This window comes from Pelophylax lessonae, assembly GCF_965119305.1.
Source record: "Pelophylax lessonae genome assembly, chromosome: 4".
Lineage (NCBI taxonomy): Eukaryota > Metazoa > Chordata > Amphibia > Anura > Ranidae > Pelophylax > Pelophylax lessonae.
Genome location: NC_138771.1, coordinates 672,939,074 through 672,952,741, shown reverse-complemented (window position 1 = coordinate 672,952,741; position 13,668 = coordinate 672,939,074). Strand labels below are relative to the sequence as shown.

The window sequence follows — 13,668 nt, the reverse complement described above, 5'->3', positions numbered from 1 at the left end:
GTCAGGGTTCCAAGGATTTGGACCTATGCTTCTCATCTAAGGATGCTAAAGGATGTTCAACGCCTTTTTAAAAATATGACTACCTTATGAGACAAGGGCACCATATAAATACCTAATGGGCAACAAGGGGCACTTAGAAGATTTTGTAGAGGATTGTGTGTTGGAAACATGTATGTTAAACTGTTTATTTGTTATACGTGTGCTAAATTGTGCAGCAATCGCCGTAAACCCCAAAAAAGCTCCTGCTCCTTTTTGGCGACAAGCCTTTGAGCAGTGCGGTTTCCCATGAGATGTATCACTCGATGATCATGGAAAAACTTCACAGCGTTTTAGGTGCCATTGAAAATGAATGGCACCCGAACATGCATTTCGTGATTGTAGTGCGATTTGAGATTGCAGGCAAAATCAGAGATTCTGCGATACCTTGACCCTATAGAGCTTGCACAGGCAGTCCAACTCCTTCAGGATTTCACATTAATATGTACCATTGGCAATTGCCAGTCTCAAGAGCATGGAGGAGATTCCAGGAGACAGGCAGTTACTCTAGGAGAGTTGGACAGGGCCGTAGAAGGTCCTTAACCCATCAGCAGAACCGGTATCTGCTCCTTTGTACAAGGAGGAACAGGATGAGCACTGCCAGAGCCCTACAAAATGACCTCCAGCAGCCACTGGTGTGAATGTCTGATTAAACAATCAGAAACAGATTTCATGAGGGTGGCCTGAGGGCCCGACCTCCTCTGTTGGGCCCTGTGTTCACTGCCTGGAGCTTGAATGGCATTTGCCATTAAACACCAGAAATGGCAAGTCTGGCACTGGCGCCCTGTACTTTTCACAGATGAGAGCAGATTCACCCTGAGCACATGTGACAGACGTGAAAGGGTCTGGAGAATGTTATGCTGCCTGTAACATCATTTAGTATGACCGGTTTGGTGGTGGTCAGTGATGGTCTGGAGAGGCAAATCCATAGAGGGACACACAGACCTCTACAGGCTAGACAATCGCACCCTGACTGCCATTAGGTATCGGGATGAAATCCTTGGACCCATTGTCAGAGTCTATGCTGGTGCAGTGGGTCCTGGGTCCCTCCTGGTGCACCACAATGCCCGGCCTCATGTGGTGAGAGTATGCAGCCAGTTCCTGGAGGATGAAGGAATTGATACCATTGAATGGCCCCCACCCTCGCCTGACCTAAATCCAATAGAACATCTCTGGGACATTCTGTTTCGGTGCACCCCACGCCGTCAGGCTGCATCTCAATCTGTTCAGGAGCTCAGTGATGCTCTGGTCCAGATCTGATAGAAAATACCCCAGGACACCATCTGTCGTCTCATTAGGAGCATACCCCGACGTTGTCAGGCATGCATACAAGCACATGGGGGCCATACAAACTACTGAGGACCATTCTGAGGACCTGCAATGACATTTCAGCAAAATTGACTCGCCTGCTGCATCATTTTTTTTTTTCACTTTGATTTCAGCCCTCTGTAGGGTGATAATTTTCCTTTCCATCAAACAATTTGGCATCCTTTCTTAACACATTACCCAGTCTATACCAGTATAGATCCTAACACATTGCCCAGTCTATACCAGTATAGACCCTAACACATTACCCAGTCCATACCAGTATAGATCCTAACACATTACCCAGTCCATACCAGTATAGATCCTAACACATTACCCAGTCCATACCAGTATAGATCCTAACACATTACCAAGTCCATACCAGTATAGATCCTAATACATTACCCAGTCCATACCAGTATAGATCCTAACACATTACCCAGTCCATACCAGTATAGATCCTAATACATTACCCAGTCCATACCAGTATAGATCCTAACACATTACCCAGTCCATACCAGTATAGATCCTAACACATTACCCAGTCCATACCAGTATAGATCCTAACACATTACCCAGTCCATACCAGTATAGATCCTAACACATTACCCAGTCTATATCAGTATAGATCCTAACACATTACCCAGTCCATACCAGTATAGATCCTAACACATTACCCAGTCCATACCAGTATAGATCCTAACACATTACCCAGTCCATACCAGTATAGATCCTAACACATTACCCAGTCCATGCCAGTATAGATCCTAACACATTACCCAGTCCATACCAATATAGACCCTAACACATTACCCAGTCCATACCAGTATAGATCCTAACACATAACCCAGTCCATACTAGTATAGACCCCAACACATTACTCAGTCCATACCAGTATAGATCCTAACACATTACCCAGTCCATACCAGTATAGATCCTAACACATTACCCAGTCCATGCCAGTATAGATCCTAACACATTACCCAGTCCATACCAGTATAGACCACAACACATTACCCAGTCCATACTAGTATAGACCCCAACACATTACCCAGTCCATACCAGTATATATATCCAGCATGATATTTTTCCCCTTTCAGATCAGATGTGTTTTTGAAGTTTTCCTTTAATTTTTTTGAGCAGTATATCATGTTTTCATTTATAGTTCATGTATTTGTTAACACTTTGAGTTCAATAGTTTTTGTGAGATTCCTGAGTGCAGAGCGGGGGAAGTTTATTCTTAACCAAAATGTATTTTTTCTTTTGGCACAGAGTGTCGGGTCTGCATGGACATCTTTGTTCCCTCTGAGTATTTCTTATCCCGTACTTCCTGTCCCGGTGATCATCAGGGCATTGCTGTAATCATAAATTCCAGCCAGTGTAACCTAAAAAACCATTGATCTTCATTATATGTTGCAGGGTATTATGGCCGGATTTCCTGTTGTTCCACCCGGACTGGAAAATCTTCTTCAGGTGAGAAATGTAAAGAGTACCTGTCTGGAGGGCACATTACAGCTCCAGACATTGAATTTAAGGCAACAGCTGGTTTGTATAAGAAATCTTTATGTGGAACTTTCTGTGCCAAACCTGAGATAAGGTCGCAGTCTCTGTCAGGCAGGTTTTTATTTTTGGGGTGTCTCTTAGAGAGATTTATTACTTGGGGTGTAAAGTTTTTACCTACCTGTCTACTCATCTCCATACATTTATCTCCTCTACCCAGGCTCCCGTCCCTTCCCCCCAGGCACTCCTCTTATCATCCACGGCACCTATCTGCTCACCTATGCTCCGATCCCATTACCCTAGGAACTCATCTATTCAGCCCTGACATTCACCCATCACCCCAGACTCCCATACCATCACCCTAGGAATCCATCTATTCTACCCTGACACACTTCAATCACCCCAGGCTCTCATCCCATCACCATAGGCACCTATCCACTCAACCATGACACTCATCCATCACCCCAGGCTCCTATCCCATCACCCTTGGAACCCATCTACTCAACCCTGACACTTTTCCATTACCCCATGCTCCCATCCCATCAACCTAAGAACCATCTACTCAACTCTGATACCCACCCATCACCCCGGACTCCCATCCCACCACTCTACACACCTCTATACTCAACTCTGACATCCAGGCTCCTATCCACTCACCCAAGGCACACATCTACTCAACCCTGACACCTATGCATCACCCCAGGCTCCTATCCCATCACCATAGACGCCCATCTACTCAAACTAGACACCCATCCATCACCCCAGGCTCCTATCACATCACCTTAGGAACCCACCTAATCAAACCTGAAACCCATCCATCACCCCAGGCTCCCCTCCCATCGCCATAGACACCCATACACTCAACCCCGACACCCATCTATCACCCCAGATTCACATTCCATCACCCTAGACTCCTATATACTCAACCCTGACACCCATCCATAACCCCAGGCTCCCATTCCATAGCCCTAGGCATCCATCTACTCAACACTGACACCCATCCATCACCCCAGACTCTCATCCCATCACCCTAGGCACCCACCTACTCATTCCAGTAAACTCACCTCCCAGGGTTCCGTTCCCTGACCCATAAAATTCCTCTTTAAACATGACAGTAATGATAGATACATGTTGGTGTTGGTTATGGTATTTAGGAATATGCTATTGACTCATCTTTGTTCTGTTTAACAGGTCAACGGGATCTCTGTGAAAGAGACAAGTAAGTTTTGTTCTTGTTTTTGTAATATTTCCAACAAAATCCTATTCCTTCAATTGCCACGGGGCTCTATTAGTTTTCCACCAATTACTGGAATCATCTACAAATGTAGCCAGTGTTTCTTCCTTATGTTCAATGAAATGATACATTTAACAGAGAACTATCCCTGCTCCTGAGGTCATTAGATCTCCAGATATAACCCATTACCAGTTTGCCTTAAATGGAATACAATGTGATTTTGTACAAAGTTTTTTTTTTTTATGTAAAGGGGCTTCTGATTGGCCATCTATTGGCGCCAAATTGCCCAAGCTTTTTCCCTGCTTCTCCTTGGGTAGGACAACAACCCACTACTATAGCTGAACGACTCCACCATATTTAGCCTACTCCTTGCCATAGTCCTTCCCACGACATCCGTGGCCATTAGCCTTTAAAGGAAAGGAATTAGCCATTAGCCTTTAAAGGAAAGGAATTTCTACAAAAAAAGTTATAGTTTACGCACTTTACTGATTATCTTCAAAGGTGGCAGAGACACATCACATTGACATACTGATGGTTGTCTTCGACAAACATTGCCATATACAAAAGTGGACAAGCTGAAGCAGTGTTGGGGCTCATCTCCCGTATACTAAATCTGTAGCATCCTGCTTTATTCAACCTGAAACTCACAAGGTGAAGTATCCTTCTCTGTTAGCCAAGATTAACAAGCTGCCTTCTGTAGTATATCAGTCTGTCTTTCTATGTCCTACTCCATACTGTAGCTCTACCCAGCTGGGCACACTCCCAAATATCACGATCAGTCCCAGGGCATCAGTACTCATGTCAGAGAACACTTAGCCTGCCCATCCTGCTCCCAGTCCTCATTGACCATGCTATGAGTCAGGACAACTAACTACAGCTAGCTCTTCTGGTATTAGATTTTCTCCTCCTCTGTAGGGCTTTTGCAATAGCTAACTGCATCTGCATGGCTGTGGGGTGTTTGGATCCCATGCCCCATCTCACCTAAGGCGGCTCTCACCCTGGCATGTATATGAGCACTAGCTCCACCCATTACATTACTACAGGGAGGCTTTGTAAGAAAAGAGACTCAACACCTAATTACATCATTTCTTATTACCACACTATTGTGGGGCAAAGCAATCTAGTGGCAGACTGGCTAACTGCACTTGCTTGCATGTATTATGGTCAGAATTATATTTTTGTCCTGTTTAAACAAAGAATATTTCATTTTAATATTTTATTATTTTTATAACCAGTCAGCAGGTGGAGCTCTAGTCTCCATTTCGTACTTGGCTCCTCCCACCAGTAGGAGGGTTTACCAAAAAAGGACATAACATTTCCTATAATTTGTATATCTTCAGATGTCTAGATTATAAATATGGTGGCTGTGAATTTACATTGGAGAGGAGATGAATGTAGGAACGTGTCGTCTATTTGTGCAGATTCCCAAGGACGTTTGACCTTGTTCACTAACTTCTTCTTATATAATTCTGTCATTTTAGGGAAAAGTGTGTTCCAAAGCCATAGTACATTTGATTTGTTTGGCACTGATGGCCAACTTGTGTACCAAGCCGCTGAGCAACTGGAGTGTTGTGGTCCTCGAATTGATTGCCGGGTTACCAACACCCAAGGATATAATGTCCTCAACCTTCTCGTGCCTTCAGAGTGCTGTAACTGTGACACCAAGGTATGAAACGCTGACTGGCCATACAGAGGAGACCTGTGAAATGAGTGACAACCCTTTAAGTAGCATTGATTGTTAGCTCCATGTCTAGGCCCATTTCCTATACGCTACAACCCTCTAATAACATACAGGACATGGAACTCTAGGATTAGTTGCAGACCTGTACATCCACTGGGTTATAAATGTGGTAATGAGGCTCCTGTCCCCAACAACATGGGGACAAGGTGCCTTTCCACAGGCCTTCACTGCCCCCCTTTCCTGGCAAAGAACCCTCCCAATGTCAAGGGCATGTGGCCTGGTATGGTTCAGGAGGCAGGGGGAGGGCACGCTCACTGCCCCTTTTTCCTGGCCAGCCAGAATGTATGTCTGGATTAAGGGTCTGGTAGGGAGTTTTATGAGGGTCCCTTGCCATTTTTTCTGTGTGTGGGGTTCCCTTCAAAAATATATACCAGACCCCTATATAAGATAAGTTTCTGTTATGGATTTTTAGGGGACCCCACACCTTTATTTTTTTCTGCAGGGCATGTGGCTTGGATGTTTCAGGATGGGGGATGGGGGAAGGGGGCAAGCTTGCTGTCCCCTTTTCCTGGCCACCCAGGATAGGACTAGTGATAAACAAGATATGGTCTTCTGGGACTGATGACATTTAAGACATGACCCTCTACAGCTGATATTCTGAAGGCTGAAGGTCAATGAATTCCATTGGTATAAGCAACCATTTTTACTAAATTGAACTAATTAATTTGGTGTCTTTTGTTGTGATTAGCTGTGATTGGCCAAAGCTAATCACATAATAAAGATGTGCTGTGATTGGCCCTGTCTGAACCATGTGATCACTGTGACCAATCACAGCTAGCAACACAATTGTATACAATGGATGGAATGAAAAGGAGCCATCTATTGTATACAACTGCCATGTGATCTGCTGGGATTGGTCATAGCGATAACATGACACTGCCAGCAGGCCGGTATAGTGATCAGTCAATGGCTGTGTCCGGCACCTTCTGGGAGGACGTCGTATGACTTCCACTCTGAAGGAGGAAAGTCCCTCACAGGCTGTCAATCTTACTGTTATGTATAAACTAGTGATGAGCCGAACATACCCCAGTTCGGTTTGCACAGAACATTGGAAAAGTTTGCCAAACTCGTTCTTTCGAACTCTATTGAAGTCTATGGGAATTCGAACTTCTAAAATCAAAAGTACTCATTGTGACAAACGCCCATTTGCTGGGATGTTCGCCAGGGGCTACTGGAGGTGTGTGGAGGCCAGACTCCTGCCCACGGACTATGGGCCCTGGCTTGTTGGGGAGTGCACCTCTGTGTGGAGGTATATGCTGGAGGACCATGGGAGTAGTGTTACTTTGAACTCAAATCCATGTCACCCCAAGATACAGACTCTGAGACTAAGATCAATGTTACAGGCCTAAAGCGGTCTGTTACAGCAGAGGACTAATCCACACAATGAGAGACTAAAGAGATGCTAATGACGTCAAACTCAGCTATTGTCTACTGTGGGGATGTTTATTGACACTTATAATAAGGTATTTTGAAAACGGAGACAGGCAGTCTGCAAGCGGGGGAGGAGCCTACTCGGTGAACGTCGGACCCAGGGAGGTTCTGCCACGGAGCGCATTTCTGCTGTTCAGAGCCCACACTGCCTAAGTGCCGGTAAATGTAAGTGTATCTCTTTATTTGCCTAAATAAAGTATTTAAACTGAGCACTAGATCTTTTTCCTTTTATTTTTGCTGAGTTCCTATCGCACTCGGAGTGTCAGTAAAAGAGAAGTGGAAGGAGAGGATTGAACAGTCTGCTTGTCCATTGTTATTATCCTAATGCGTGTATGACTCCTTGGAGTCTAACCTTGAGGTGAGCTGCTAATCTTGCACTAATCACTGGGAGCACTTGATTGAAGTGTGGAGCACATTTGCACTATAATTTTGGATCACGGATGAAGATTTTTGGATTATTTTCATTTATTTAAGATTGAGTTTTGGGACTCTTTCTTTCTAATCACTTTGTCACAAGCACTTGGACTTTTTGATTTTGCACTATATTTACACTTGGCATTTTATATTAGATTTTTAATATATTTTGATTTTGCTTATACACATTTTTTTATATGTATTTAGTTAATCACCCTGATTGATTTTTTAACTTGGCGCAGCAATATTGATTTATTTATTAGTGTGCAAGCCTACGTCTTCTACTTTCATTTGTTTAGAGGTGGTTTTGTATTTACACTTCTAGGAATGCGTATTCGGCTTTGTTTTGGGGGCTTGTTGTTTGAGTTAATTATGATAATGTTGCAGTCTCATTTACCTATTGTATCTTTCCAGATGGCCAAGGTGTGTTAACTATGTTCTGTATACAATTACATTTGCATATGATAATGGAATCAAACACATGAGACTGCATATATTGGAAGTGAGTTGTTGAATAAAGTGTCTTTTGTTTTACCCTTCATCGAGCTTAGGCTGATGTTTGGGGGGAATTGAGGGCCAAGGTCACTGCATCACGTGAGATTCTGGAGACCTAAGACAGAAATACTTGGTCCAAGTATTGGGGATCTGTTACACTCATTTTAAAGCCTTAAACGCAATTTTTTTCCCCCAAAAAGGGTATGGGGACCTGGGTAATGCCCTAAAGAACATATATCAATGAAAAAATAAATAAATAAAGGAGCAGTGATTTTAATGATATTTAAAGTGAAACAATAAAAATGCCTGGGGGGTCCCCACAATGTGCCTGTAAAGTTTTGGACCTGTAGCATGGATATATCTTTCTACAGCAAAAAATATATTTCTAAAGGAAAAAAAGTCATTTAAGCTTTCATTTAAACTGACCCTAACCCTAACTCTAACCCTAAGCCTAACCCTTAACTTAGGGTTAGGGTTAGAGTTGGGGGTCAGGGTTAGGGTTAACCATGTAGAACATCAGTTTGGTTAGGGTTAGTGTTAACCCTAACTCTTACTCAAACCCTAACTCTAACCCTAACCAGTAGAGTTACCTTAACCTAACTCTAACCCTAACCTCAACCCTAACCCTAATCAAACTGATGTTCTACATGGTTCTAGATGGACTGGTAGCTGATATATAATCACTGCTCAATCTCACTGCACTTAGAACTTAACCACTTTACCACTAGAGCATTTTGCTGTCTTACGTCTGGGCCACTTTTTGCGATTCGGCGCTGTGCGACTTTAACTGACAATTGCGCGGTCGTGCGACGCCGTACCCAAACGAAATTGACGTCCTTTTTTCCCACAAATAGAGCTTTCTTTTGGTGGTATTTGATCACCTGTGCGATTTTTACTTTTTGCGCTGTAAACAAAAAAAGAGCGTTTTATTTTGAAAAAATAACAATATTTTTAACATTTTTTTATATGAAATTCCCCCCCAAAAAGATGTAAAAACCAATTTTTTTTTTACATTTTTGGCCAATTTGTTTTCTGCTACCCATGTTTGGTAAAAAAAAATCGCAATAAGCGTATTTTGATTGGTTTGCGCAAAAGTTATTGCGTTTACTAACTAAGGGAAAGATTTCTGTCATTTTTGGTGTTTTTTTTTTAACGAGTAATGGCGGCGATCTGCGATTTTTTTTGCGGGACTGCGACATTGCGGCGGACAGATCGGACCCTTGACTGACATTTTTGACACTTTTGGGGGTACCAGAGACATTACTGCAGTAATCAGTGCTATAAATATGCACTGTTACTGTAAAAATGACACTGGCAGGGAAGGGATTAATTTTATTGGAGAGGGAGGGGTTAATGTATGCCTGGTGCTTACTGACGTGTGGGGGGGAGGTGACTGTGTGAGACAGGGACAGATCGGATGTCCAGCTATGCTGAACACTCCGATCTGTCACTCCCTGTCACTGAGGAGATCCCCGACGATCGGGGCAGAGCAGAGGCGATCGCCGCTGCTCCTCCCCTGGCCCGACTCCCGCTGTGAATGAAAACAGCGGGAGCGCGCCTCCGGCGGCGCGCGAGCGCCGCCTACAGGGGAGGAGTCTGGCGACGTAGGTCTTTGCCGCAGTACTATTCCAGTACTCAGTGGTAAAGTGGTTAATAAAGCACCTTCCTTTTTTCCTATTTTCCTTTTAAAAAAAAAAAAAAAAGTTTAGGATTTTTGCATTTGGTTCGAACAACCCGATTTGTTCGAAGTTCCACGAACGAGCGAACAGCCAATGTTCTGCTTGAACTTTTGGTTTGACTCGAACTCGAAGCTCATCCCTAGTATAAACCATAATGTTGGACACACCTCTTTAAGGCAACCAGGACAGCAATTTCTGACTTTGGGCGGACACAGGAGGTAATCTAGACCACAGTATCAGATTTAGCTACCACTAATATAGAATAAAAACACATACAAAATATATACATATAACATCAATAGAATAAAAACACATATGTGTTTTTTTATTCTATATTAGTGGTAGATCCACCTGATACTGTGGTCTAGATTACCTCCTGTGTCCGCCCAAAGTCAGAAATTGCTGTCCTGGTTGCCTTAAAGAGGTGTGTCCAACATTATAGCTATATTTGTTTTGGTGTATACTGTATGATGGTTTATACATAACAGTAATATTCTGTTTTCTGTTTTATTTCAAGAATATCACTGTCTGCATACAGTCCTGATGAAGCTTACCGCGAAACGCGTCGACCTCTAAGCAGACATATTTACATATCTTTGTCATTTTGACATGTACTGTATTCTCTATATGTGTATGTACTGTATTCTCTATATGTGTGTTTATATATGTGGGGATTTAGACCTTTTTCTGGTTAATCCCACTGCTTTATGCTGTAATTGATTTTAATATTTTGTTGAACCAATAAACTTAAAGTCCACACATGTTCTCAATTGTCTTCTACAGTTGATTGTTGTTTGTCAATTAACCACTCGTTACATCCAAGTAGGGATGACCTTCGAGTCAAGGCTAAGTTCGACTCCAACATCGGTCGTTCACCGAATGACGAACAATTGTGCTTATTCGCGGGAAATTTGAGTTTCCCATAATGCACTGCATGCGCGCCGCATTATGTGATTAGCCAAAGCATGCAAACCCTGACCTCATGCTTTGGTCAATCAAATGATCTCTGCCATGATTGGTCTAAAGGCAGGCTGCCTTTATCCAATCATGGCTCAGGGGCCAAGTACACGCCCCACACTACATAAAGGCTGCTCGCGCAGCCACAGCGTGTAGTGTCATTGTGCGGGCAATGAGACCGGGACAGGCACGCGATTCGGGCAAGGAGAGAGTAGTTGTTTTTTTGGAGTCAGACAGTGCAGAGAGACATTTGTAGCAGTGTAGGGAGGGCGAGGTTCCTGTGTGAGGTAGGGAGAGATTCATTTCTTTACATCATATCAGACAGTGTAGGGAGGGCCACGGTTCCTGTGTGAGGATTAGATTCATTTCTTTACATCAGATACCAGTAACAGTATTGTTCATCGGTCAGTTTCTGAAACATTCTAAAATCTTTATAGACATCATTGCAGATATCAGCCACAGTAACCTTTGCTCAGTTGGGGTTTTATCTATAGGGGTCACATAGCTGTGGGAATAAAGATCACTACAGATATCATCCACAGTAACCTTTGTGCTCAGTTGGGGTTTTATCTATAGGGGTCACATACCTGTGGAAATAGAGATCACTACAGATATCAGCCACAGTAACCTTTGCTCAGTTGTGGATTTATCTATAGGCATCACAGATCATCCATCTATAGGATTATAGATTACACCAGATATCAGTGAGAGTATTGATAAATAATCGGTCACTTGCGTACATCTATAACCACTACAGCTCATCTATAGGGCTATCAATTACATCATATCAGGTCATTGAGTATCTATTGGTCAGTTGCGTATACCCTATATTGATCTGTATCAACATCATGTCTGAAAGGCTGACAAGGAGAGGCTGACGCTCACAGGCCACGAAAAGAGGGCAAGCAGCCTCTGTGTTGATTGTGAAAAGTGGTGGTCACAGTCGGTTGCCCCCCCATCATGCACAGAGGAGTCACCTGAACCATTCGATCATAGTGTCAGTGACATGCTGCTGGAGGATGCGTAGCAATTTGAAAGCTTTAGATGTTGTTTCCCAGGTTGACGAAGGGAATAATATGAGCCTAGAGAGAGGGGGTGACAATGATGGACAAGACACCAGCAGTTATGTTGCCACAGCTGAAACATATTGCCAAGTTTGCTCCAGTGACGAGGAGGGAGGGGATGATGAGGTCACTGACCGTACTTGGGTGCCTGACAGGATAGAGGGGGAGGAGCAGGTGGAGGGTGAGGAGGATGCACAACTGCAACGAAGCAGGATGTGCTCCAGGGGCCTGCCTAGCAGTAGCCGACCTATTGCGTCACAGCACAGAGCTCCACAGGTGCAGGGTGCTGCAAAATCCCAGTGGACTCCAAAAAGTTCATAAGTGTGGGCTTTTTTCAGCACCTGTGCAGTAGACCACAGCGTTGCTGTTTGCAGCATCTGTCTAAAGCAGATCAAGCGTGGCCAGAACACCAGCTGCTTGGACACCACATGCTTGACAAGGCATATAAATAAGGTGAAATTGCTGCGCTATAATCATACTCTTGACATAAAATGTAATTAACAAATGGTATAATCCTAAAAGAGAAGCAGCTGACACAAAAAGACAAGGAAACAATATCTTCAATAAACTGGTAGGAGATGGTGTCGCGCTAATCCATATGTGTAAACAATGCTGACAAAAAAAGAGAAAAGTCCCAAGTGCAGTTAAAAAGTCCACATACTTCCCAGAAGTGGAGGGGTGCAAACAGGAAAGTCCGCCACCAAACAGAATCACAAGGTACTCTTACCAACTTGTTTAGACCCCACAGGGTCAAAAACGCCCAAAGTATTGTTAGGACTGTGGCAGGGAGAAACCAATCACATCCGTACACCTCCTCCTACGCCCGACCAGATTGGACTTCTAAAAAGCTCCTTGTTGCACTCAGTGGAACCCTTGAAATAATTTAGAGGTCTTGGGAACGCCTGAGCAGAGTTTTTAAAATGATGGCTGCATGCAGAGGATCTTGGGATGGTCTGAAGTAAGGATAGGCTTGGAGTGTGGTCAGAACAATAGTAGGGCTGGCTGGATCAAAGCACTTTGATGGGGACCGAAGTAATCAGGTTTTGCATTTCAGGTTAGTTAGTTGGAAACCCGAGGTGAGTAGCAAAGGCTAACCTGAGGTGCGGGGTCTAAGCATCCACCGGTCTTCACCGGGGCCTCTGATGGTGAGGATGGATTTGGCTGCAGGTGAATACCAGGTGGCGGTCCCCAGGGTCGCCCCACCAGGGGGTAACTGGTCAAGGTCCGAAGGTGGATGAGCCGACAAGGAAAATCCAGAAGAGTAGTCAAAACGAGCTGGGATCAGGACAGGCAGTAAACAAGCAAAGTCAGGGACGAGCCAAAGGTCAACAGGTATCAGACAGGAAATCAACAGGAAGCAGGTTCAGAACACAGGAGAGCTAAAGACAACACAGCAAAGTGCAGTGCTGTTGAGCTGTTTAAATAAGGCAGCCTGTTTGCCAATTATTGCAATTAGTCTGCTCTAGGTTAACCCTTTAGGTTGCAGACTCATGACAGCACATGCTCAGGAAGCATTCCTAACAGGCACAGAGACTTGCACCCAATCTTCTAGCAGTACACCACGGCTTGATTTGAGCAGCATGCAAACCGTAGAAAGAAATACTGTCCCAGCCATCCACATGCTCAGCGTCTTAATGCTAGCATTACAGTTGCTGCCTTTTCAGCTGGTAGACTCGGCTCCCTTTCGCAAATTTGTGGAAGGTACTGCACCACATTGGCAGGTCCCAAAAAGGCATTACTTTTCGCTTAAGGCCATTCTGGCTCTCTAACGTCATGTGGAAGGTAGTGTTTTGGCCTTGTTGGACAAAGCAG

At 43.9% G+C, this 13,668-nt stretch overlaps 1 protein-coding gene across 3 annotated transcripts in view; it reads left to right on the top strand.

Annotated features, from left to right (window-relative positions):
• LOC309553414 (phospholipid scramblase 3-like) overlaps positions 1–13,668 on the top strand; it is a 158,842-nt gene that overhangs the window by 116,528 nt on the left and 28,646 nt on the right. For all 3 annotated transcript variants that reach the window (XM_082254603.1, XM_082254602.1, XM_082254601.1), the window contains exons 2-4: positions 2,761–2,814; positions 4,033–4,060; positions 5,557–5,741. In XM_082254603.1, coding sequence (XP_082110729.1) covers positions 2,767–2,814; positions 4,033–4,060; positions 5,557–5,741 — 261 coding nt within the window. In that variant the 5' untranslated portion in view covers positions 2,761–2,766. The remainder of the gene's footprint in view (positions 1–2,760; positions 2,815–4,032; positions 4,061–5,556; positions 5,742–13,668) is intronic.